The sequence below is a fragment of the Bos taurus genome, chromosome 25 (genome assembly GCF_002263795.3).
Source record: "Bos taurus isolate L1 Dominette 01449 registration number 42190680 breed Hereford chromosome 25, ARS-UCD2.0, whole genome shotgun sequence".
NCBI classification, from domain to species: domain Eukaryota; kingdom Metazoa; phylum Chordata; class Mammalia; order Artiodactyla; family Bovidae; genus Bos; species Bos taurus.
In genome coordinates this window covers 35,473,360-35,495,615 of record NC_037352.1, presented here as the reverse complement: position 1 = coordinate 35,495,615, position 22,256 = coordinate 35,473,360, and the positions used below count along the sequence as shown (strand labels likewise).

Here is a 22,256-nt window from a genome sequence, read left to right as displayed (position 1 = left end):
ACTTGGGTAGTCCTCAGAGGCGCAGACTCAGTTGGGCCTGAGTTTTATGCTCTTCCCAGGTCCGAGCAGCTCAAGTGATGAGGTGTTTGGCGAGCGCCAATGCTGCGACTTATCGCCTCCCCGCCACTCGGTTATCTGGGTGTAAAACCGGCGCACCTTCTCAGGCAGATGTTAACCGTCCAGACCCCCAAAAAGTTTTAGTTAGCAAAGAAGCCTGCTTACAGTTTTATAGATAATGTCTCTCTGGGGCTGCGATTGCCCCCTTCCGGCTCTGGCTGCCTGTCACCGGAGGGGGAAGGTCTGCAGCCGGCTATCTCTGTTCAATTCTTTGTTCCGTGCGCGGGCCTGGCGGCGTCTTAGGTTGGGGCTGGCTTTTCGCGTGGTAGATATCCCACAGTCTGGTTTGCTAGCCCAAATTATTTCGCTCAGATAGTGCTCAGGGTATTCAGGCCAGATTCTTACTCTAAGCGATGCAGCCCGCGCTGCGCCTCCCTGCCCAGCCCCCGCTTGCTAATGGCGCATGCAGGCGTCTGCGCTGCTTCTCCGCTGGGGGAGTTACCGTAGGACTCGCAATCTTCGAGTTTTAATTGTTTATTTATTTTTTCTTCCTGTTATGTTGCCCTCTGTGCTTCCAAAGCTCGGCACAGATTCTGCAGTGAGAAGGTTTCCTGGTGTTTGGAAACTTCTCTCTTTTTAAGACTCCCTTCCCGGGACGGAACTCCGTCCCTCCCTCTTTTGTCTCTTTTTTTGTCTTTTATATTTTTTCCTACCTCCTTTCGAAGAGTTGGATTGCTTTTCTGGGTGCCTGATGTCCTCTGCGGGCATTCAGAAGTTGTTTTGTGGAATTTACTCGACGTTTAAATGCTCTTTTGATGAATTTGTGGGGGAGAAAGTGTTCTCCCCATCCTACTCCTCCGCCATCTTGATCTCCAGGTGTTTCTTGACTTCCTACTTTTGCATTCCAGTCCCCTATAATGAAAAGGACATCTTTTTTGGGTGTTAGTTCTAAAAGGTCTTGTAGGTCTTCATAGAACCATTCAACTTCAGCTTCTTCAGCGTTACTGGTTGGGGCATAGACTTGGATTACTGTGATATAGAATGGTTTGCCTTGGAAACGAACAGAGATCATTCTGTCATTTTTGAGATTGCATCCAAGTACTGCATTTTGGACTCCTTTGTTGACCATGATGGCTACTCCATTTCTTCTGAGGGATTCCTGCCTGCAGTAGTAGATATAATGGTCATCTGAGTTAAATTCACCCATTCCAGTCCATTTTAGTTCACTGATTCCTAGAATGTCGACATTCACTCTTGCCATCTCTTGTTTGACCACTTCCAATTTGCCTTGATTCATAGACCTGACATTCCAGGTTCCTATGCAATATTGCTCTTTACAGCATCGGATCTTACTTCTATCACCAGTCACATCCACAGCTGGGTATTGTTTTTGCTTTGGCTCCATCCCTTCATTCTTTCTGGAGTTATTTCTCCACTGATCTCCAGTAGCATATTGGGCACCTACTGACCTGTGGAGTTCCTCTTTCAGTATCCTATCATTTTGCCTTTTCATACTGTTCATGGGGTTCTCAAGGCAAGAATACTGAAGTGGTTTGCCATTCCCTTCTCCAGTGGACCACATTCTATCAGATCTCTCCACCATGACCTGCTTGTCTTGGGTTGCCCCACGGGCATAGCTTAGTTTCATTGAGTTAGACAAGGCTGTGGTCCTAGTGTGATTAGATTGACTAGTTTTCTGTGAGTATGGTTTCAGTGTGTCTGCCCTCTGATGCCCTCTTGCAACACCTACCGTCTTACTTGGGTTTCTCTTGCCTTGGGCGTGGGGTATCTCTTCACAGCTGCTCCAGCAAAGCGCAGTCATTGCTCCTTACCTTGGACGAGGGGCATCTCCCCATTCTTAGGCTCCCCCCTTTCCCTAGTGTACCCTGGGCACTGCTCTGCTCACCCATGAAGAGGAAAGTGAGCATGTATTGGCAGGTTCTCAGTACTTCCAGCCACTGTTTCTGCAGAGTTTTCTGGCTGCGGGAAGGCAGCAGGGCGGTGGGGACTTTCAGGTGCTGCCCTTCTGCCAGCAGGGCTCCTCGCCCTGTTTCTGTTTGCGGGTCTCCGGGAGTGTCTAGGCCACTGTAGGGTGCAGCGAGGCACGTGGATATCCATGCTGAGCACAAAGCCACCAGCCAGTTCACTTCAGTTGCTGAGTCGTGTCCGACTCTTTGTGACCCCATGGACTGCAGCATGTCAGGCTTCCCTGTCCATCACCAACTCCCGGAGCTTGCTCAGACTTCTGTCCATCGAGTCGGTGATGCCATCCAACCATCTCATCCTCTGTCATCCCCTTCTCTTCCTGCCCTCAATCTTTCTCAGCATCAAACCAACCAGCACAGAGGTCAATCAGGACAGAGTCCAGGGCTGGTGTTGTTGCGAAAGGGCAGCCAGGATTTCAGGCCCCAAAAGCAAACCTTCACTTCCCAGAGCACACTGGAGCAAGCGGGAGGAGTTGGGGGCATGACACTAAGACCCACCCCCAGGTGCTTTAGGGACTCTGTGATCTCTAGTGTGGCCAGTGGATCCTGCAGGTCTTTGGCAGTGTCTAGGCCACTGGGAGGTGCAGCCAGACGTGTCAATATTCCAGCCAAGCACAAACACAGCAACACCACAGGTGGTTTCCACCTTTAATTTCAGTCCCCATGACATCCACCGAGGGAATTGTTAGGGGAAGCACACTGATTGAAACCGCCCACCCTGGCCAGGAACCATAGTAACCATTTGCATGAATTGTTTTACGACAGGAGGTCCTGCTAAGGAACACGGAACTAATAAGCCACCTTATTCGGGAAAGGTGTTCGGGAAAGGTCAAAAGGAGACACCACATGTCCAACCACCTCCCAGAATCCTCTCTGGCATCCATCTTGGCTGAATAAGGCGTGCATCACCAGGAAGGACTCTGAGTCAGAATGATTGGCCAAGGACAACCCGGAAAATAATCCCATCACCATAAAACCCGAGACTGCAAGCCATGTGGCAGAGCTGTTCTCCTGGGTTCCCTTACCCTACTGCTCTCCACCCGGGCGCCCTTTCCCAATAAAATCTCTTGCTGTGTCAGCAGATGCGTCTTCTCGGACAATTCATTTCTGAGTGTTAGACAAGAGCCCAGTTTCGGGCCCTGGAAGGGCTCCCCTTTCCTACAACAGAACCACCGAGGGCTGGGGGCCGCCTAGTGGAGGAGGAGGTACCTGTGGCTGGGGACCCCATAGTGTGTCTCGTGCTTTTGGAAAGCTGGGAGAGCCGCTGCAGGTAGTCCACACTCAGCCATCCATCAGCGCAGGGGTGAGCCTCAGGGTTTGCTGAACTGGGATTGGGGACCCAGCTTGGGCAGAAAGAGGCCAGAGGGGTGGCCGCTGCAACTCCTCTTCCCGGCGCCTGGGATCAACTGGGACAGAGTTCACGGTTGGCCCAGGTGTCAAGGACCAGCCTGGGGACAAGGCCAGCTGCCAGAATTTCAGGTCCCAAACATGAACCTTCACCTCTCAGTGCAGGTAGAGGCCTAAAGACTGACGTCTGAGTCCTCCTGAAAAGAGGGAGGAGGGCGCTGGGAGATGGAGCTGGGGCCAGGTGCCCCCAGTGGGGAAGGAGGGCAGGGAGGAAGTCACCACAGGGACTGGGAGTTCTGAGACCCAGGGCTCCCCTGCTCACCAGCACACAGGATGTAGTCCCGGAAGACAGGAAGATGACCAGGATGGGGCAGCTGGAGCAGGTGGGGCCGGAGGCCAGGGACGAGGCAGAAGCCGTTAGTCTCTGTGCTGAAGGTGCTGAAGGCCCCAAGAACCTGGACTCCGAGAGGGTGGAAGCTCCACTAAGAGGTAGTTGTGGAAGGGACTCAACTCTGTGGTGTCCACCAGCTGGGGACACAGGGTGCACACCAGTTTGGGGCTTCTAAGTTTGGACTTTGGGGGTCACGGTCCCAAGGGTCTACCCTGAAGCCCAGCTCCCACCCAGCACAGAGCTCCACAGTGCCTCAGTGAGATGGGGAGGTGGTCCGAGAAATGTCTCCAGACAGCCCAGTTGGGGACCCAGGCACAGCCGCGGCCTCCTGCCCAAGGTGTATTTCTGTCTCCATAGAGCCCATCCAGGTAGTGAATTCTAGGATCCAAGCCTGGCTCAGGAGTACAGGGAATAAGGCAGTCAGGCACCCCTGGGCTGGAGGTGGTGGGAAGGGGTGTGAGGACTCTGACTCCAGAGGTTTAAGTCCCAGCTTCCCTCTTTACCCCCTTCCCTGTTCCATGGTTTCGGGTCCATCTGTCCAACCTACATCTTTCTCGTCTCTTGAAGGAACCCCTCCTGCCCCACACCGCCAAGAGATCCCAGCCTCGGCTCCCTCCCACCTTGGCATTGGGAAGCAGAGAGCCAGACCCAGGGGTCCTCAGGGCTTCAGGGTCTCACCGAGCTCCAAAATGGAGAAGCTCCATCGCAGGAGGGCACACCTGGAGGCCAGTGGAGGTGGCTGGCCTTCTGTAGAGGGGAGTCACAGAGGGGCCACTGTGGCTCTGAAGCTTTCTGTCTTCTGGCCCAACCCCCTGGCTCTGACCCCTGACCTGGGTTCTGCCCTCTTTTCTGCCCCCTCTGCTGACCTGCACAGTGGACCATCGTGAGCTCTGGAAAGGGAGAGCTAACCTACTCTTTGGGTTCACAGCGCTGTGACCAATAGGACCCAAAGGGGAGACCAGGGACGTGGCTTGGAGTCTGGCAGTGAGGACGGTGTTTGGACTTTGTGGAGGTCAGGACTGGCTCCCTGTGATGAGCAGACTGGCAGGGTCCTGGGCCAGTGGAAGTTGCCATGTCTGTGTACCCTGCATAGCAGCATTCCCCGTTTGTCACCCAGGCCTGGCCCCTGTGGGTTAGAGGAGGTTAGACCTGCAGGAGGATTTATTCCCTGAGGAGCAGCTTAGGCCTCTGTGGGGAGACCTCTGGAGGGAAGGGTTTTATGGGAAAGGCTAATGGTTGGGGAGCCCCTGCAAGTGAGAGCCCCCTGGGCTGTGAGCACTCCATCCATGTGGGCCAGGCCAGTCCTCACTGTGACCATGGCCCTGTTCAACATGCCTAGAGGCTGCGGAGCAACCACTTTTTCCAGGTCAGGGACTGACACCTTTTTAAATTAATTAATTCATTTTTTGGGCTGCGCCTTGCCTTGTCACCAGGGATTGAATCTGGGCCCTTGGCCATGAGAGGGCAGAGTCCTAACCACTGGACCTACAAGGAATTCCTAGGATGTCACTTTAAAAATCTTTTAAAAACATTTTGATACAATTTTTAAAGATTACTTTTTCTTTTTAAAATTTTTTAATTTATTTTTTGGCCACACAGTGCAGCCTATGACATCTTAGGTCCCCAAACAGGGATCGAACCCTGGCCCCCTGCACTGGAGAGAGGGAGTCGTAGCCACTGACTGGCCAAGGAATTCCCTAAAGGTCACTTTTCGTTTCTAGTTCTTACAACACGTTGGCGCTATTTCCCATCTTGGACAAACATCCTTGAGCCCATCTTACACTCAGTATTTTATGATGATGCTGATTTCCCCACCTCTACATCCTCCACTGGTAGGACATGTCTTTTTTTTTTTTTTTTTGAATGTCACTTTATTTTTTAACTTATTCATTTGGCTGCATTAGGCAGGACCTTTCATTCCAGCACACAGACTCTCTAGTTTTGGCACAAGGGTTCCCCGTCCAGAGGAGCCAGGAGTTGAGCTGCACGGGCTTAGTTTCTCTGTGGCATGTGGGATCTTAGTTCTCCGACTAGGGATTGAACCAGCATCCCCTGCATTGTAAAATGGATTCTTAACCACTGGACCACCAGGGAAGTCCTGAGCCATGTTGAATGTCACTTCTTTTATGGAAGCCTGACGCGTAACTGTCAGAAGCCTCTGTCACGTGTCACATTCTCTCCTGGCACAGAATACTTTCCCTCCCCATCACCATGATTTTTTTTTTTTTAAACAGGGACCATTTTTATAGTCCTTATTGAATTCATTACAATGTTGCTTCTATTGTTTACATTCTGCTTTTTTGACCATAAGGCATGTGGGATCCTAGCTCCCCAACCGGGGATCAAAGCCACACCCATTGCATTGGAAGGCAAAGTCTTAACCTTTGGACCACCAGGGAAGTCTCCCATCATGGCAATTTTCTGATCAAAGTCTCCTGCACACCGTGAGCAACAAAAAAATTGTGCTCATCACTGCAGCCGTCACGATGGGTGCCCAGCACATGGGAGATGCTCCATGAATGAAGGGTGGAGACAGGATAGGCAGCTTCCAGTACTGCCTAGGCTGACACACCCTTTCTGCCCCTATTCTTGGCCTCACACCTGTGCAGCTTCACTGACCAGGGACCTTCTGTTAAGAGAGGTATTTCCTCCTATCCCTGCTCAGCCCACTCGAATCACAGGGCAAGTGATGAGGGTGGCGGGGGCCTGGGTGAGATGAACTTTAGAGTCTGGCCCTCTAGAGACTCAGTCCATGTGGGAAGGTGACCCACCCAGGGGGCCAGGAAGGATGGAAGGATGGTTTCATGGATGAAGTTTTCCTGGGAATCTAGGTAGGAGGAAGGAAGGACAATCTAGCTGTGGATGCAAGTGGACTGTTAGAAACTGGAATGTCCTAGGACAGGTGCCTGGCCTTTAAAAGGCTTCTGCCAGGGAATGTTGGGAGATCAACACAGGAAGGTAGCTGGTGCAAGGCTGGGGAGGACCAGGATAAAGGGGCCTGCTCTGCTGTCCTCAGGGCACCTCCAGGGGTCTCTGCAAGCCTTTGATGGTCCCCTTGAGACTAGCGGCAAAACCAGCTCCAGAAGGTCTTTTTTTTCAAGGCTGCTTCCCTTCCCCTTCTTCCAGGAAGCGTTCTTGGGTTCACCCTCCGGATTCCCCTCTCCTGATTCCATGTGACTAAAAGCTGAGGCCCAAGAGCTCCCAATAAGTTTCCAGCCTGTCTTCCCTCCTACAATGCATGTCCCAGCACTATCCTTGGACCCTAGCTCAGGGCTGTGCCTCTCTCATCCTTTCTGCATGGGAGAAGATGCCATCAGGTGAGGAGAGAACTGGGGATGACAGTTTGGGGGCTGTGTGGGGGTGGGGGCCTCTCATCTCATCCTGACAGGGGAAGTCCTTCTTTGGGTCTGGCCTCCAACACATCACTCCCGAGCTCTGGAATGACAAGGAAGCTTCTAGATTTCCACTCTGCTCTAATATCATGTTTCTGTCATTTCTTCTTTTCAGTTCTCCTTTGGGGTCACCCTCGGTCTCCCCTCTGCTCTGGGTGGTAGGATGGACAAGGGGTCCACAGGTAATGAAACAATAAATGGGCTCAAGAATTACAAATCCTCCTTTATTGAGAGGGATACTGAGAAACAATAATTTATCATGTAGCGAACCCCCAGAGGTCCTGTTCCCATGAGCCCTTGGGGACTGGGGAACAGGACAGGGGGCTCCCTGAGCTTCCTGAGGGCCGTGTGGTGGGGAGCGAGGCGACACATTCAGTCCCAGGCACACAGACCCCATATACCCAGGAGGTGAGGAGGCGACACCCACCCCCTCCCACCCTGAGGAGGGGGAGCACGGGAAGGCACGATGGCAGGGAAGGTTGGGCAGAGTGGTTGAGTGTCAGGGGTCGACAAAGGACACCATGATGTAGCGGGTGCCCCGAGTGGTGGGCAGCCCCTCGTGGTAGTGGGTGAGACGGCCCGGGTGCAGGAGCCCCCAGCCCTTCCGGGGGGAAGAGATCACGCAGTCATAGCGCAGGAAGCGGCATCCACCTCCCTGGAGAGACGAGAGGGGAGGGGGCTGGAGAGTGAGCGGACGTGGGGACTGGGTGGTGGGCTGCCCCGAGGCGAGAGAGGCCAACCCGGGCGTCAGGAAGGGAGGGGACAAGAGGGGTGGGCATTGGCAGATGGGAGACAGGACACAGGGGGTAGCCAGCCCAGAAGGGGTCCAGAATATGACCCTGGAAGTCACTGGGAAACGTGACGAGGTCAGACAAGGGGCAGGGAGGTGACCGTGCCTGGGAGGGGGCTGGACACAGGGCCTGGGGGAGGGGGTGTGCATGTGCGTCAGTGTGTGTGGAGGGGCCCTTGGGGCACCCTGAGTGGAGGGCAGAAGGGACTCACCTCATAATCCAGGCCCTTGTGGTTGAGGGCGACATTGAGGGTGAAGGTGGATGAGTCGTGATGCGGCCGCAGAGAGGGCTGCTCATCTGGTCGGTAGCGGACCACAAAGTTCATCACCGCCCGGGTCTGCGGACACAGGGGAGGAGAGGCTGAGGGGCATGGCCAGGAGGGTTCTCACTGCTCCCCACAGGCTGCTCCCCCAGAGCTGCCCTCCTGCGAGGTCTCACTCTGTGCTGTGCTCAGTCGTGTCTGACTCTTTGCGGCCCCATGGACTGCAGCCCGCCAGGCTCCTCTGTCCATGGGATTCTCCAGACAAGAACACTGGAGTGGGCTGCCGTGCCCTCCTCCAGGGGATCTTCCCAACCCAGGGATCTACCCAGGTCTCCTGCATCGCAGGTGCATGTGGCTTCTTTACTGTCTGAGCCACCAGGGGAGCCCGGATCTCACTCTATGGGGCCAATTTAAATGCTTCACAGGCCAAAAGGCATTGCGTGGAGCCATCCAGCCAGCACGGGTGTGGGAAGGCAGAGGAGGGAGCAGGGGTGGCGTGCAGCGGCCCACCTTGGTGTGGTAGCCGGGGAACAGGCTCTCGGTCATGGGCCCCACGTATGTCCTCAGGAGCTGCAGCCACTGGTCCTCGTAGCCCACCTGCTTCATGTGGATGTCCACAGTGGGCACGTTCTCGTAGCCTCCAGCCAGCCTAGAGTCCTGCGGGCAGTGGGTACTGAGCTGACGGGGCAGTGCCAACCTCCCCTCCTCTTGTTCCCAGGCCTTGAAGTCTGTGCTCCCTCCTTCTGAAGTCTCCACCACGTCTTAGCTGACTCACACCTCCTTTCTCTAAGTCTCAGCGAAGATGTCACCTCTTCTGTGAAGCCCTCGGTCCCCCTGCATCTGGGTCAAGGTTCCCTCCTGTGACTCCCGCAGCACCCAGGCTGTCCATCACAGACTTGAGAAGCTAGCTCCCTGCTGCTACTGACGGCAGGTGGGGTTGTGGAGGGCAGAGCTCCACCTGCACGTCCAGGTCAGGGGCTGGTGTCTAAGGACCCGCCCAGGGAGTACTTCTTGAATACACGGCAGAATGAAAGAATACAGAGGTGCCCCCTGTCTTCCCTTTCCTGCTGGGGGCCCCCTCTCTGTTCCCACTCTCCAGATGCCATTTTCCCTCAATCAGGGAAATTCCCCCTCCCTCCTCCTGGGGGCCTCCTCTTCCGCGGTCCCGGCCCCTCACCTCATGCCGGCCTCCTGACCACTGGCCGTAGTGTTCCATTTCCTCCACCAGCTCATCGCACATTTGCTCGGACAGGAGAGGGAACCAGTACACGTCTGGGCAGGGCTGAGATGGGACCGGGCAGGGGAAGAAGAAAACAGGGCTGGGTGATGCTCTAGGAGGGGACAGGCAGCCAGTGGGAGGAGACAGAAAGCAGGGAGCAGAAAGGTAAGCCAGGACATGAGAGAAGGTGGAGGAACGGGCAGCTGAGCGTGGGGATGGGCTGGTGGGGGGAGTTGGGGAGGGGAAGACTCAGCCAGAGAAGGTGAGAACAGCGCTGAGAACGTGGCACAGACAGCACGATTCCTGGAGCCCTGGGTTCTGGGACAGTGATTTTCAACCTCGTTTTAAAAAATGTCATTTCACCCATACACCAACACACCCAATGGACAAGGGAGGACCACTGGGATGAATGCTGGGCTGGGAGCTGCATGCCTATCAGCTCAGCCTTTGCCCTCATCTTGCCTGAGCAGAAAACCCCCAAGCACCTGGGCAAGGACCCTGGGAGAACCCCTCATCCAGGTGGTGGGCCCCCGGGGTGGTGGTCATCCCCTTGGGCCACAGTCCTGAGTGGGACTCACCTGTTCCACGAGCCCCTCCCCTTCCAGGGCCCGAGTGTAGTTCTCGTGAATATACTGCTCTTTCCAGTCCTAGGGGAGAGCAGGGGGCGCACCTTGACCTCTGCCCTCCTCACGCCGCTTGCTCCCACCGGGTAGGCGCCCTCCCCAGGTGGCAGGTGACCCTGCCCAGTGTGCACGTGCGCGCGATGGGGCCAGGGCATGGCATTCCCCTTCAGGGAAGGCCCGCGCCATCTGAGCCAGGGGCCGCCTACTCACCAGGGGGTTGTCGAAGATCTGCCAGAGGTCAGGGTGCAGGTGGTCTGTGTCGTACCGGGAGGTGGCCAGGAGGCGGCCAAATTCGTGCTGATTGCTAAGGTGGAGGAAGATGCCCTGGCAGTGGGCAGAGGGTGTGAGGAGGGTGATGGGGAGCCAGGGAGCTGCCTCCCAGAGCCCCCGCCAGGAGCCCCAGGACCCCTCACCTTGTCCCGCAGGCTCTTACAGAAGGCCATGTCTGGGTCGGTGTCGCTGCCCGAGAACACCTCCCGCTGGGGCAGCTCCGTCCTCAGGGTCTCCCCGCGGATCACGTAGGCCTGGGATATGTAGGGCACATTCCACACGCCCCTGGAGGCCCACACACAGGGGTCAGCCAAGTAGGCGCCTCCCTGCCCCCACATCGTCCTGCCCAGTTCACCCTGGAGCCCCTTGCCTCGGCAGCTGAGAGCTGTGAGGTACCTCTCACTTCCCCAGGGAAGCCCTGCTGGTCACCCCTCTCACACCCGGCTCCACCATCAGCCCTTAGTTACCCCACAGCCCAGCACGCCTTCGTGGTGGCCACACTGGGCCCCCGCGTTCGGGCCTTTGGGGCAGGATGGAGGGGTCTGGGCAGGCTCCTGGGTTGGGGGAGCCTCCAGGACTCACACTCGCTTCCTCTGCACCAGCTCCACGTAGTCCTCCGAGCGTGCATAGTACTCGTCAGGGCTCAGGGCCCCCCAGAAGTTAGACCACAGCTTCCCGTGGCGAGACAGCATGGGCGCTATGACCTTCCTGAGGACAAGCGCAGGTGAGGGCCAGGAGGAGGCAAGCGTGGCCAGAGCGGGAGGTGGGGGTTCCCTGGGGACTAATCTGGGGGCCCTCTGGCCAAGCCCAGTGAGAGAGACCTGTTCGCTTCGATGAGGATGCGCAGGGTCTGCGGGTTGGTGATAACGGTGTCAGCGTCCAGGCTGAAGTAGAACTCACACTTGGGGTCCTGCCGGCAGATGTCCCTGGAGGGGACAGACCGAAACACTGATGAGCAGGAGCAGGTGGGGAGAGGCGGGGGCTGAGCAGGGGATAGAACTCCGCCGACCCACGGAGGAGAGGAGAGGGAAAGTGAGTAGAAGGAAGCTGACCAGCTGGAAGTCAGGAGGGAGAAAAAAAAGACCGTGGGGAGCAGGAGAAGGGCAGGAAAGGTGCGGGCGTCCCGCCCGAGGCTCACTCACATGGCCATGTCCCTGGCCTCTCCCGGGGTCAGGGCCTCCTCGGGACCCACCAGCTTCACAGCGGAGAAGTGATCCTGGAGCTGGGGCCAGGACTCATCGATGTGGGGCTCGTGGTACACCTCCTGGAGGTACGGGGAGAAGCGATTGGAGGGGGGGGATGCTGAGAGGACAGAAAGGTGGCATCTAAGGGACAGGACGGGGCGGGGGGAGCACTTCCTGCGGGAGGAAAGGCTGCAGGAAGGAGTCTGGGGTGCGGGGAGAGGCCTGATCTGGGCAGCGGGTGGGGAGGTCCCTTGGGAGGGAGAGGCTGGCAGTCAGGGTGTCTCACGTTGTTGTGCAGGAACAGGGTGACCCTGTCGGGGGGGTAGTCCAGGAGCAGCAGCCGCTGGAGGAAGCGGGGCAGGAACGGGGTAGGTTGTTCCACAAACACAGCCAGAAGTACCCGGGGGGGAGGCTGGAAGATACGACAACATGACGGGGCTCAGAGGAAAGGCCGGCTCCCCTTACCCAGTCTGTCCTCCGCACCCTGCCAAGTTTAGTGGAGGGTGGGGGCGGATCTCCAGGGGCTTGGCCTCCACCCCTGCTGCCTAGCACCCTCCTGGTACGCTCTGCTCTGCTTCAGAGCACTCTCCCACCCGCCCCGGCACGCCCTCCTTACCTGCCCCCCCGGGAGTGGCCTCCGGCCCTGGTTGCAGAAGCCACAGCCTCCTTCGGGAGTCCAGCCGTTGGGGACGTAGTTTCCCAGGTAATTCAGCTGGAGCTGTTGGGAGAGGCGGTGAGAGGCTGAGGTGCGTCCAGGGGTGAGGGAGGTGGGGGCAGGGACCGGAGAAGGGCAGGGGGAGCGTGGGCATGGAGAACCTCTCCCAGCTCCTGCGCTTCTGGGGCTGGGGAGGTCTCATGGTTCGGAAGGGCTGGAGGAACCTGGGGGGCTGTGGGACCGGGACTGACTGGGGCAGGGGCTGGGCTGAGGGGAGAAGCGATTGGAGCACCTTTGTGGGACCGTTCCCATGGACTACAACAGGAAGCGTGTCGTAGGCCACATTCCGGATACGCACTCGATTCCGACCAAACTTTAAAACCACCTCATCTGGGGAAGAAAGTCCAGGCTTTAGACTCCCTTACTCTAGAAACTGCCAATCAGCAGGTGCTTCTAAATACAGTGGAGGTGGTGGTGGTGGGGGGAGGTACCCAGGTGTTCTAGACGATGAAGGACTGTGGTCCACGGGGCAGGGATGGGGATGGGATAACGTCTCTCTCCGAGGGCACTGGCCAGGCTGCTGCCACCTGGGGAGCCCCACCACTTACTACCTGTGCCCCCCGGGGAAGTCTCTGGCCCCGCAGGGAGGTGGTTTCCCCATATGTAACCAGTGGATAATCACAGACCGCCTTTCGTACGATTGCTGTGTTCAATGAAACTAAAGAACGAAAACCCTGACCCAGAGCCTGGCACGTAGCAATGGACATGTACAACAGGGGCTGCTGCTATTCCTGGTAGCAGAGTGCACCTTATTCTACGGGCCATTCAGACGTTTGCTGCAGTTAACACAGAGGTGAGCTGAAGTTCACCCCGATCTACTAGGAGACCCACCCACATTCAGGACCCCCAACAGCCTCTCTCATCGCCCCTTTTCTCATTGCTGTCTCCTCACCTAAAGCCCCGTTGAGGTTCTGAAAGATCCGTGATTTATGATCCAGACTAAGGCCGAGCTTCTCCTGGATGGGATGAGGTGGGGGCAGTGAATTAACGAGGGGCTGAGACATCTCTTCCTACTCTTTCCTCTCCGTGTCTTTCTGAAAGCCTCTTCACTCCTTTCCTCAGGGCCTGCCACCCCCCAGAGCTGTGGAGATGGGGGCCCTCCTTGGCCTCTCCCTACCCTCAGCCCTGGGTCCAGGTAGAGCCGAGTGTAGAAGAGCTGATCATCATCATCATCTTTGTACTTCCACTGGCGGACGATTTGGTGGATGGTGGGGGCGAAGCCGATGAATCCTGGCAGGGGGAGAGGATGCACTGACTCCCAGACTCTTCAGTGTCCCAGGGCCGGTCCCCGTTCCTTTGCCCGCCCTCAAGCACCTGGGACACTCCATTCCCCACCACTGCTGGACCCTCTGCCACTCACCACCAGAGTTGAGGAAGCGCTTCCCCGTGCCCACCTCAGGGTACTGCTCTGCTAACCCCCACTCGGGCCAGCAGAAGCTCTCTGCAGAGAAGAGCAGGCGGCTGCCACTCTGGACGAACTTCTTCAGCAGCTCTGAGGGGCTGCCAGCCAGAACTACGTCGTAGCTGAGGGAGGCGGGGGACGATGAGGAGGACGACCACTAGGAATCTCCCTATCCTCTCCCCTTCTGTCTGCCCCCTCCCCTTTACCTGTCCACAAACATGATGACCATATCTTCCCTCTCTGCGTATTTCTCCATTTCCTTTTTGAGCCACCTGACTTTCTGTCCTCCACCGACCGTTCGGGCGACATCACCCCCTCGCCACTCCTCTCCCAGGCCCAGGGTCTGTGGAGAAGACCCAGAATGCCAGGGAGGGTCTCAGGTGGCCAGGTGGGCTCATTGCCCTGACCAGGCTCACCGGAGGGTCCCAAGCATCCAGCCCTTGGCCCACTCTGGGTGGGGTGCTAGACGCCCCACCCCCACCCCTTCGAGGGGCCCAGGAGGGTGTTCCTCTCCTCACCCGCACAGTGTAGTTGAAAAACTCCGCTGACTGCAGGAAACGCCGGTATCCCTCTGTCTCCGCTGTGGCCACGGTGATCACCAGCATCTTTTCTGTCACCAGACTGGACTCAGCACCCAGCTTGCTGCCCCATGTACTCAGCTCACCGACCACCCCTCCCCCCGTCCCACGCTGCTCCTGACCCTGTGTGTGTGTTAGTCGCTCAGTATTGTCTGACTCTTCGCGGCCCCATAGACTGTAGCCCACCAGGCTCCTCTGTCCATGTAATTCTCCAGGCCTGAATACTGGAGTGCGTTGCCATTGCCTTCTCCAGGGGATCTTCCCGACCCAGGGATCGAACCCAGGTCTCCCCCAATGCAGGCGGATTCTTCACCGTCTGAGTCACCAGGGAAACCTAACCTCTTTTCCCTTATCCCTTCTTAAATTATTCTAACCCAGGGAAACGTCAACCCCAGTGAGAGCGGAATGCTAGTAACACTCAGAAATTCGCGGTCAGTGCGCGAAGGGGAGCGGAGGGGTAGCTGGACACCTCAGTTCTGGGCGAGGCACAGTGTGATTCAGCCCTAGGGAGCCCGCTGACCGAGGGAGAGGGCAGCCTAGATCCCCCTCCCCGGCCCAAGCCTGCAGACACGTCAGCCCAGCGCCGGTCGTCCCTCCCGGGGTTCTCACCTGGGTTGACGGGATCGCTGCCCCGGGGTCGATCTGAGGCCGAGGCGGCAGGAGACGGCGACAGCAGTAGCAGCAGCAGTAGCAGGGGCCGGAGTTCCGGGCCCGAGGCCATGGCGGAGAGCGGGCCGAGCTGCACACAGGCCCGCATCCGGCTCTGGCTGTCTGCCTTGGATCCCAACTCGGGAGAGGGGCTCTAGAAAAAGGACCGGGGCTGCTGTACGGCCAGCAGCTAGGAGGAGCCCGGTTGGGGCTCCGCCCTGAGGGTGAAAAAAAAAAAAAAAAGGCGTAGCCGGAGGTTACAGAAAACTCCAGATGCCGGAGCCCTAGACAAGGCGAGGATTGTCCCGGGCCGCCGGCAGAGCTGTACGAGCGGAGGGGGCGCCCGGCCCGCAGGCGGGGGAAGGGCAGGGACTGCGGCTGGCGATCCCGAGCCGAGGTTCTTTTAGAGCCAGCCCGGCCCCCTGCCAGCCTAACACTTGAGGAAACTGAAACACGGAGAGGGGAAGTGACCCCTTGAGGGTCCGGCAGGACGCGGAGGCGGGTCTTTGCCACAGCCCAGCCTGGAGCAGCCGGGCGGAAGACCCGGAGAGCTAGGCGGTGGGGCCGACCCGAAAGGGGACGGCGGCAGGGACGGAGGAGGCTGCAGCCTCAGGAGGGCTGGGGGTTGAGGTTTTGGCAGAGGATCCTCTCGGACTTTGCACTTAAGCCTGCCCATTTTCTTTCGCTACTCTGGCCCATCATCTCCACGGCCCGGGGGAGGGGCTCCAGGGGCTGCCTCTGTGATGATTCTACGTTCGGAAGGGCCAAAGGAAAATGACGTTTCTTGAAAGATCGCTGGCACAGTCTCTTTAAAATGACCCATTTCGGGGGTTCCGAAATAACACAGCTACACAGAGGAAGGAAGTAGATTTGCCCGTAAAAAATATGGCGGAAAGCTTTCTGGTCTCCAAGGGAACACCGCGTAATTAGTCAAAAACCTGTGGGATGACTCCGCGCACGCGCAGGAGCACTCGTCGCCGGAAGTCATGATGCCCTGACCACGGCAAGAGATTTAGCACGCGTGCGCAGTAGGCCCATCTTGCAGCTCTGTTGTGGAAATGGTGGAGAAGAAAACTTCAGGTAAGTGATCTTCTGGCTGTTGGCCCACTCTCTTCCTCTCAGATTCGAACCTGGCCTAGGATTCCCTCACCCGGTTATTAGTTTCAAATCCCTCCCCCAGCGCTCGGGTACTGACAGGCCCCTAAACCCGGGGCAGCTCCCTTCTGTTCACGTTTTATTCATGCCTGCTGCAAACCGGGCGCTGGGGATGAAGAAAGAAGAAAGATCCTTCGCATCCAAGAACTGGCTTTCCGGGAGCGGGGCAGACACGCAGATCTACCATTGCGTTTCAGAGTGATACGTGCTATGGTAGAGGGATGCAAAGCTCCTGGGCTCAGGGAGGAGTGGCATCCAGCCCAACTTCTGGGAAGGAGAGGACAGGGAAGGCTTGGAGGGAAAGAAAACGCTTGGACTGTGTCTTGAAAGTTACGGTTTCGCTCCGTGCAAGTGCGTGGGGACTCCTTCCCTGCAGCGGTAATCACACGCGCCAAGGTAGGAGAGCAAGAAAACGTAGATCGCTTAGGAAACCAAGTTCACAGTTCCCGGGCTTGTGGAGAAGAGACAGGCTGGAGGACAAGGGAAAGGTCCCCTTGAAAGGCATTTTAAACACTGCTGACGAGTTTAAACTCTATGGAGAGGGCAGTGAAAAGCCTTCAAGGGCTTTTAACGCAGGGATTGACGCAACAAATTTATCTCTTAGAAAAGGACTTTAGTGCAAAGGGTGGATTGGAGGGGCTACAGCCATGCTGTCCAGTAGAAATTTCTGGGATGTTGGGAATGTTTTTAATCAGCAATATTCAGTATGGCAGCCAAATAGCCGCCTGTGACTATCGAGCACTTGAAATGCGGCTTAATTTAAAATTGCATGCATTTTAATGAATTACATCTTAATTAGTCTACATCTAAACGAAAATAACCTCATGTGACTAGTGGCTGCTTTATTGTGTAGCACAGGTCTAGAGATTGGAAGGCCAGTTAGGAAGCTATTGAGTAATCCAGATAAAAAGTGATGAGGGTGGGAGCAATCTGCCAGATTGACTTGTAATGAATCCAGTCATGTCCTCTTAAAACCCCTCACTGGATCTCTGTCACCCTCACCATAATCCAAGCCCAGGAAATTCCCTGGTGGTCTAGTGGAATGGACCCTTAGGACCTTTCACTGCCAAGGTCTGGGTTCGATCCTTGGTTTGGAAACTAAGATGCCACAAGCCTTGCAGCACAGCCAAAAAATAAAATATAATTCCCCAATCCAAATTCATACAGACACATAAAGGTAATATTCTTAATGGTCTGCCTGACTTCATTGAAGGGATCCCTGGTGGCTCAGAGGTTAAAGCCTCTGCCTGCAATGCTGGAGACCTGGGTTCGATCCCTGGGTTGGGAAGATCCCCTGGGGAAGGAAATGGCAACCCACTCCAGTATTCTTGCTTGGAGAATCCCATGGACGGAGGATCCTTGTGGGCTACAGTCCACAGGGTCGCAAAGAGTCGGACAGACTGAACGACTTCACTGACTTCATATCCCCTACATACTTTATAATACCAGCCATATAGAACTTTAAAAAATGTATTGAAGACACTGCAGTCTTTCACCCAGGCCTTCTCTCATCCTGGTACCAAAGTCTAAGACACCTTCTGCTCCTCCAATCAGGCTAACTTCTGTCCATCAGTCAGGCCTCAACCTAGACTTACTTTCCCCTGGAAAATCTTCCTGACTACCCCAAGACCTGGTGGCTCAGACGGTAAAGAATCTGTCTGGAATGCAGGAGACTCGGGTTCGATCCCTGTGTTGGGAAGATGCCCTGGAGAAGGAAATGGCAACCCACTCCAGTATTCTTGCCTGGAGAATTCCATGGACAGAGGGACTTGGTGGGCTATAGTCCATAGGGTCGCAAAGAGTCAGACACAACAGAGTGACTGACACACACCCCAGGAATAGGTTATGTGTTTCTGTCGTGTGTTTCCTAGAACTTTGCACTTCCCCGTCCTAGTGTATACTGTCCTGTACCATGCTTGTTGATTCGATCATTTATATCCCCCACCTGATGTTAAACTCTGCTTATATTCCCAGAACCCAGGGCACTGCCTGGTACTAGGAAGGGAGGCAGTATAGTGCAGTGATCAAGAGGACTTTTTTTGATGCTGGGCAGTTCTGGGTTTGAATTCTGACCCAGGAGCTGCTTATTAGCTGTGTGAACTTTGGACAGGTTTCTTAACCTCTGAACTCCAGTAAACTGGGGATGATAGTGATGGTAGTGATACCTGTCTCATAGGGTTGATGTAAAGATCAAAGGATTCCATTTATGCAGAGAGATTAGTACAGTCAGACCTCAGATACGCAGGCTTGATTCTCGACCACCGTGATTAAGTGAGTATCACAATAAAGTTGAGTCACACCAATTTTTCGATTTCCCATTGCATATAAAAATTATGTTTACACTCGTCAATTAAGTGTGCAGTAGCATTTTGTCTTAAAACAATATATATGCTTTATTAAAACAGTTTTTTAAAAATTTATTTGGCTGTATTGGGTCTTTGTTGTGGCATGTGGGATCTTTTATTTTTTACTTGTGGCATGTGGGATCTATTAGTAGTTCCTTGACCAGGGTTCGAACCCAGGGCCCCGTGCATTCTAAGAACAGAGTCTTAGCCACTGTCCTATCAGGGAAGTCCCTGTGTGTGCTTTAATTAAAAAATACTTTTTGCTAAAAAGCACTAGCCATCATCTAAGCCTTCAGCACAATGTAACTTTTTTTGCTATTGGAGGGTTTTGCCTCAGTGTGGATGGCTGCTGACTGATCAGGGTGTGGTTGCTGAAGGCTCGGGGGTTGTTGCGATTGCTTAAAATAAGGCAGCACTGACGTTTGCCACATCAGTTGACTCTTCCTTTCATGAAGGATTTCTCGGTAGCCTGCAGTGCTGCTTGATTGCATTTTATCCAGAGTAGAACTTCTTCCAAAATTGGAGTTCATCCTCTCAAACCCTACCACTGCCAGGGTTTTACATCAACTAAGTTATGTAATGTTCTGAATCATTTGTTGTTGTTTCGACAATCTTTACAACATCTTCACCAGGTGTGGTTTCCATCTTAAGCACCACTTTCTTGACTCACCCATGAAAATTGTACCATAAGATTGCAGTAATTCAGTCACATCTTCAGGCTCCTCTTCTAATTCTAGTTCTCTCACTATTTCCACTACATCTGCAGTTATTTCCTAAGTCATCCTTGACGGTTGAATCAGCTTCTTCCAAACTCTGGTTAGTGTTGATATTTTTTCCCTCTCCCATGAATCACAAATGTTCTTCATGGTATCTAGAATTCTGAATCCTTTCCAGGAGGTTTTCCATGGACTATGCCCAGCTCCATCAGAGGAATCATTATCTATGGTAGCAACAGCCTTATGAAATACATTTCTTAAATAATAAGACTTGAAAATCAAAGTTACTCCTTGGTTCGTGGGCTGCAGAATAGTTTGTTGTGGTATGAAAACAACATTGATTTTGTTGTACATCTCCATTAGAGCTCTTGAGTGACTGGGTACATTGTCAATGAGCATTAATATTTTGAAAGGCATCTTTTCTCCTGGGAAGTAGGTATCAACAGTAGGCTTCAAATATTCAGTCAACCATGTTATAAACAAATGTGCTGTCATCCAGGCTTTGTTGTTCCATTTATAGAGCAAAGGCAGAGTAGATCTAGCCTAATTCTTAAGGGCCTAGAATTTTCAGACTGGTAAATGAGCACTGTCCTCAACTTAAAGTCATCAGCCACTTGAGCCCCTAACAAGAGAGCCAGCCTATCCTTTGAAGCTTTGAAGTCAGGGATGGACTTCTCCTCTCTAGCTAGGAAAGTCCTGGATGGCCTCTTCAAATAGAAGGCAGTTTTGTCTACATTGAAAGTCTATTGTTTAATGTAGCCACCTTCATTAATTGTCTTAGCTAGCTCTTCTGATTTTTATTCTTTTGGCCAGACCATGCAGCATCCAGGATCTTAGTTCCCCAACCTGGGGTCAAACCTGGGCACACAGCACTGAAAGCATAGAGTTCTAACCACTGGAGCACCAGGGAACTCCCTTAGCTCGTTCTTGCTGTAGCTTCTACGTCAGCACTTATTGCATCACTTTGCACTTTTATGTTATGGCGACTGCTTCTTTCCTTAAACCTCACAAACCAACTTCTGCTAGCTTGGGACAGCTGACTGGTGGAGCAACCAGAACTCACACCCATTTATCAGTTACATTAGCTGTCCTGAGTGTGACTGGTTCCCTTAGAGTGGGAGTTGGTTTGCTGGGGGTGAGTTTGGAGTGGAAGAGAGGTAGGGAAATAAAACATCGCATGGACTGTGCTCTCACAGCAGAGTGGCTGTGAAGTTAGACACATGAGAATTCAGCAGGTTTTGCTATGGAGGGGAGAGTACCGGTTGAGTGGGGGATGGGGGGTGTTGAAGATGCAAGGGACAGGAAGACTTGAACTCAGAGTGAAGGATTTGGGTTTAGCAGTGGGACTTGTGGGTGCATCCACTTGGAATGGAGGGAGACGGGGGTACCCACGCAGTTACGATTGAGGGTGGGCTGATGGAATAGCATCTCTCCATGGTGGCTTGTCCTTTGAGGTGGGAAATAAGATTGCTGTGCATAAAGGCTGAGTGCATCAAGGTCCCAGTGGTGCCTGGGAAACCCAAGTGCACTGCGGTCTCCACCGGCACGGTTGTGTGGTTTCTGCCAGCAACGAGAGGTCTCCAGGAGACATTTCACTGCCCAGGTCTGGGATTGGGAGGAAAGGATGGAAACCAGGCATGAATGAGTGAAACAGCAGTCTTAGGTGGCTAAGAAGGAAGCAGCCAGAATGGGCGATATATTGGGAGGAGATCCAGGGGCCAAGGGTTTGGGGACTAGGGTGAGATCAGAGAACTGTGGCTCCCACACCCTGGACATCTTCCTTCCACCCACGGCTCAGAGCCGAGGCTGCCCAGCGTCTCTTTGCTCCTGTAACTGTTGTGGCCCCATCCCATCTAGTTCGCTCCCAGGACCCTGGACAGCGGCGGGTGCTGGACCGGGCAGCCCGGCAGCGCCGCATCAACAGGCAGCTTGAGGCCTTGGAGAATGACAACTTCCAGGACGACCCCCACGCGGGCCTCCCCCAGCTGGGCAAGCGGCTACCTCAGTTTGATGACGACGCAGACACTGGTGAGGCGGGTGGAGGAGGAAGGGGGTGCCGCGGGGGGCAGTGGAAGGGGGGGTCCAGGAGGCAAGGCTGCAGGAAGAGGGAAGAGCCTGGCTGGGTCAGGGCTGTGTAAGGATGTCGGGCTGGGGGATGGATGGCCTGTGAGCTCCTCTGGCTCCCTTGAGCCAGGCCCTCTCCCAGTCTCTGCCTCAGTTTCCTTTCCTGTGTATAGAATAAAGAAGCCAGGGCAGGTGAGCCCTTGAGATCGCTTCCGGCTCTGACATGGAGCTCTAGGTATCAGGAGTGTGGAGATGGAGGAAGGCTCGGGTTGGAGAAGTGGAGGCGGGGAAGGATGGTAGACAGAGGCCGGCTTAGAACCTGGCAGGCACCTGGGCAGGGAAGGGACACAGGGGCATTGGGAACAGTGAGGCAGAGAAGCTGGTGTCTTCTGGGTGAGGGCCAAGTAACTCATCGCCCTTGACGTCTAGGAAAGAAAAAGAAGAAAACACGAGGTGATCATTTTAAACTCCGCTTCCGAAAAAACTTTCAGGCCTTGCTGGAGGAGCAGGTGAGAGGAGCTGGCAGGGAAGACCCCACGGGGCAGGGATGCACCTGCTGGGATCCCTGGGTGGGCGGAGCAGTCAGAGCCGGCCCCGCCCCCTTGTCTCTGCAGAACCTGAGCGTGGCCGAGGGCCCTAACTACCTGACGGCCTGTGCGGGACCCCCGTCCCGGCCCCAACGCCCCTTCTGTGCTGTCTGCGGCTTCCCCTCCCCCTACACCTGTGTCAGCTGCGGTGCCCGGTACTGTACTGTGCGCTGTCTGGGCACCCACCAGGAGACCAGGTGAGAGGGGCCTTCCCCCGGCCCACACCCTCCCCCTCCTCCCTCCAGCAGCCTAGGGACCCTCTGCTCATCCAGGGCTTCCTCTGCCCGCAGGTGCCTGAAGTGGACTGTGTGACTCTGGGCATCCCCAGAGAGGAAGGCCCTGTGCATCGCCCAGCCTTGGAGAGAGCGTCACCGAAGGAAAAGACGCTCCTCCTGGACCAGGAGGGCAGCCCAGCAAAGCCCATGTCCTGTCCTCCAGGGAGACCAGCCTCACTTCCAGGGCCGGAGGCAGGGCGGTGCCTGAGCCCTCGGAGTGCAGTTGTAATAAAAGGTCCCGTGCGAGGAA

General features: G+C 55.2%; 2 protein-coding genes across 2 annotated transcripts; one reads left to right on the top strand and one right to left on the bottom strand.

Moving 5' to 3' along the window:
- Window positions 1–7,375: 7,375 nt before the first annotated feature.
- Window positions 7,376–15,310, bottom strand: PLOD3 (procollagen-lysine,2-oxoglutarate 5-dioxygenase 3). The gene is given in 19 exon segments (NM_001193255.2): window positions 7,376–7,827; window positions 8,175–8,300; window positions 8,736–8,882; window positions 9,403–9,507; window positions 10,023–10,091; window positions 10,278–10,391; window positions 10,481–10,622; window positions 10,920–11,045; window positions 11,159–11,263; window positions 11,480–11,601; window positions 11,808–11,933; window positions 12,138–12,239; window positions 12,469–12,566; window positions 13,129–13,192; window positions 13,354–13,466; window positions 13,597–13,760; window positions 13,845–13,981; window positions 14,157–14,248; window positions 14,826–15,310. Coding segments are annotated over 19 exon segments (2,256 nt in total). The 5' UTR covers window positions 14,974–15,310; the 3' UTR covers window positions 7,376–7,671.
- A 584-nt stretch (window positions 15,311–15,894) lies between these two features.
- Window positions 15,895–22,256, top strand: ZNHIT1 (zinc finger HIT-type containing 1). The gene is given in 5 exon segments (NM_001046185.2): window positions 15,895–15,944; window positions 20,938–21,108; window positions 21,574–21,653; window positions 21,759–21,928; window positions 22,022–22,256. Coding segments are annotated over 5 exon segments (465 nt in total). The 5' UTR covers window positions 15,895–15,922; the 3' UTR covers window positions 22,044–22,256.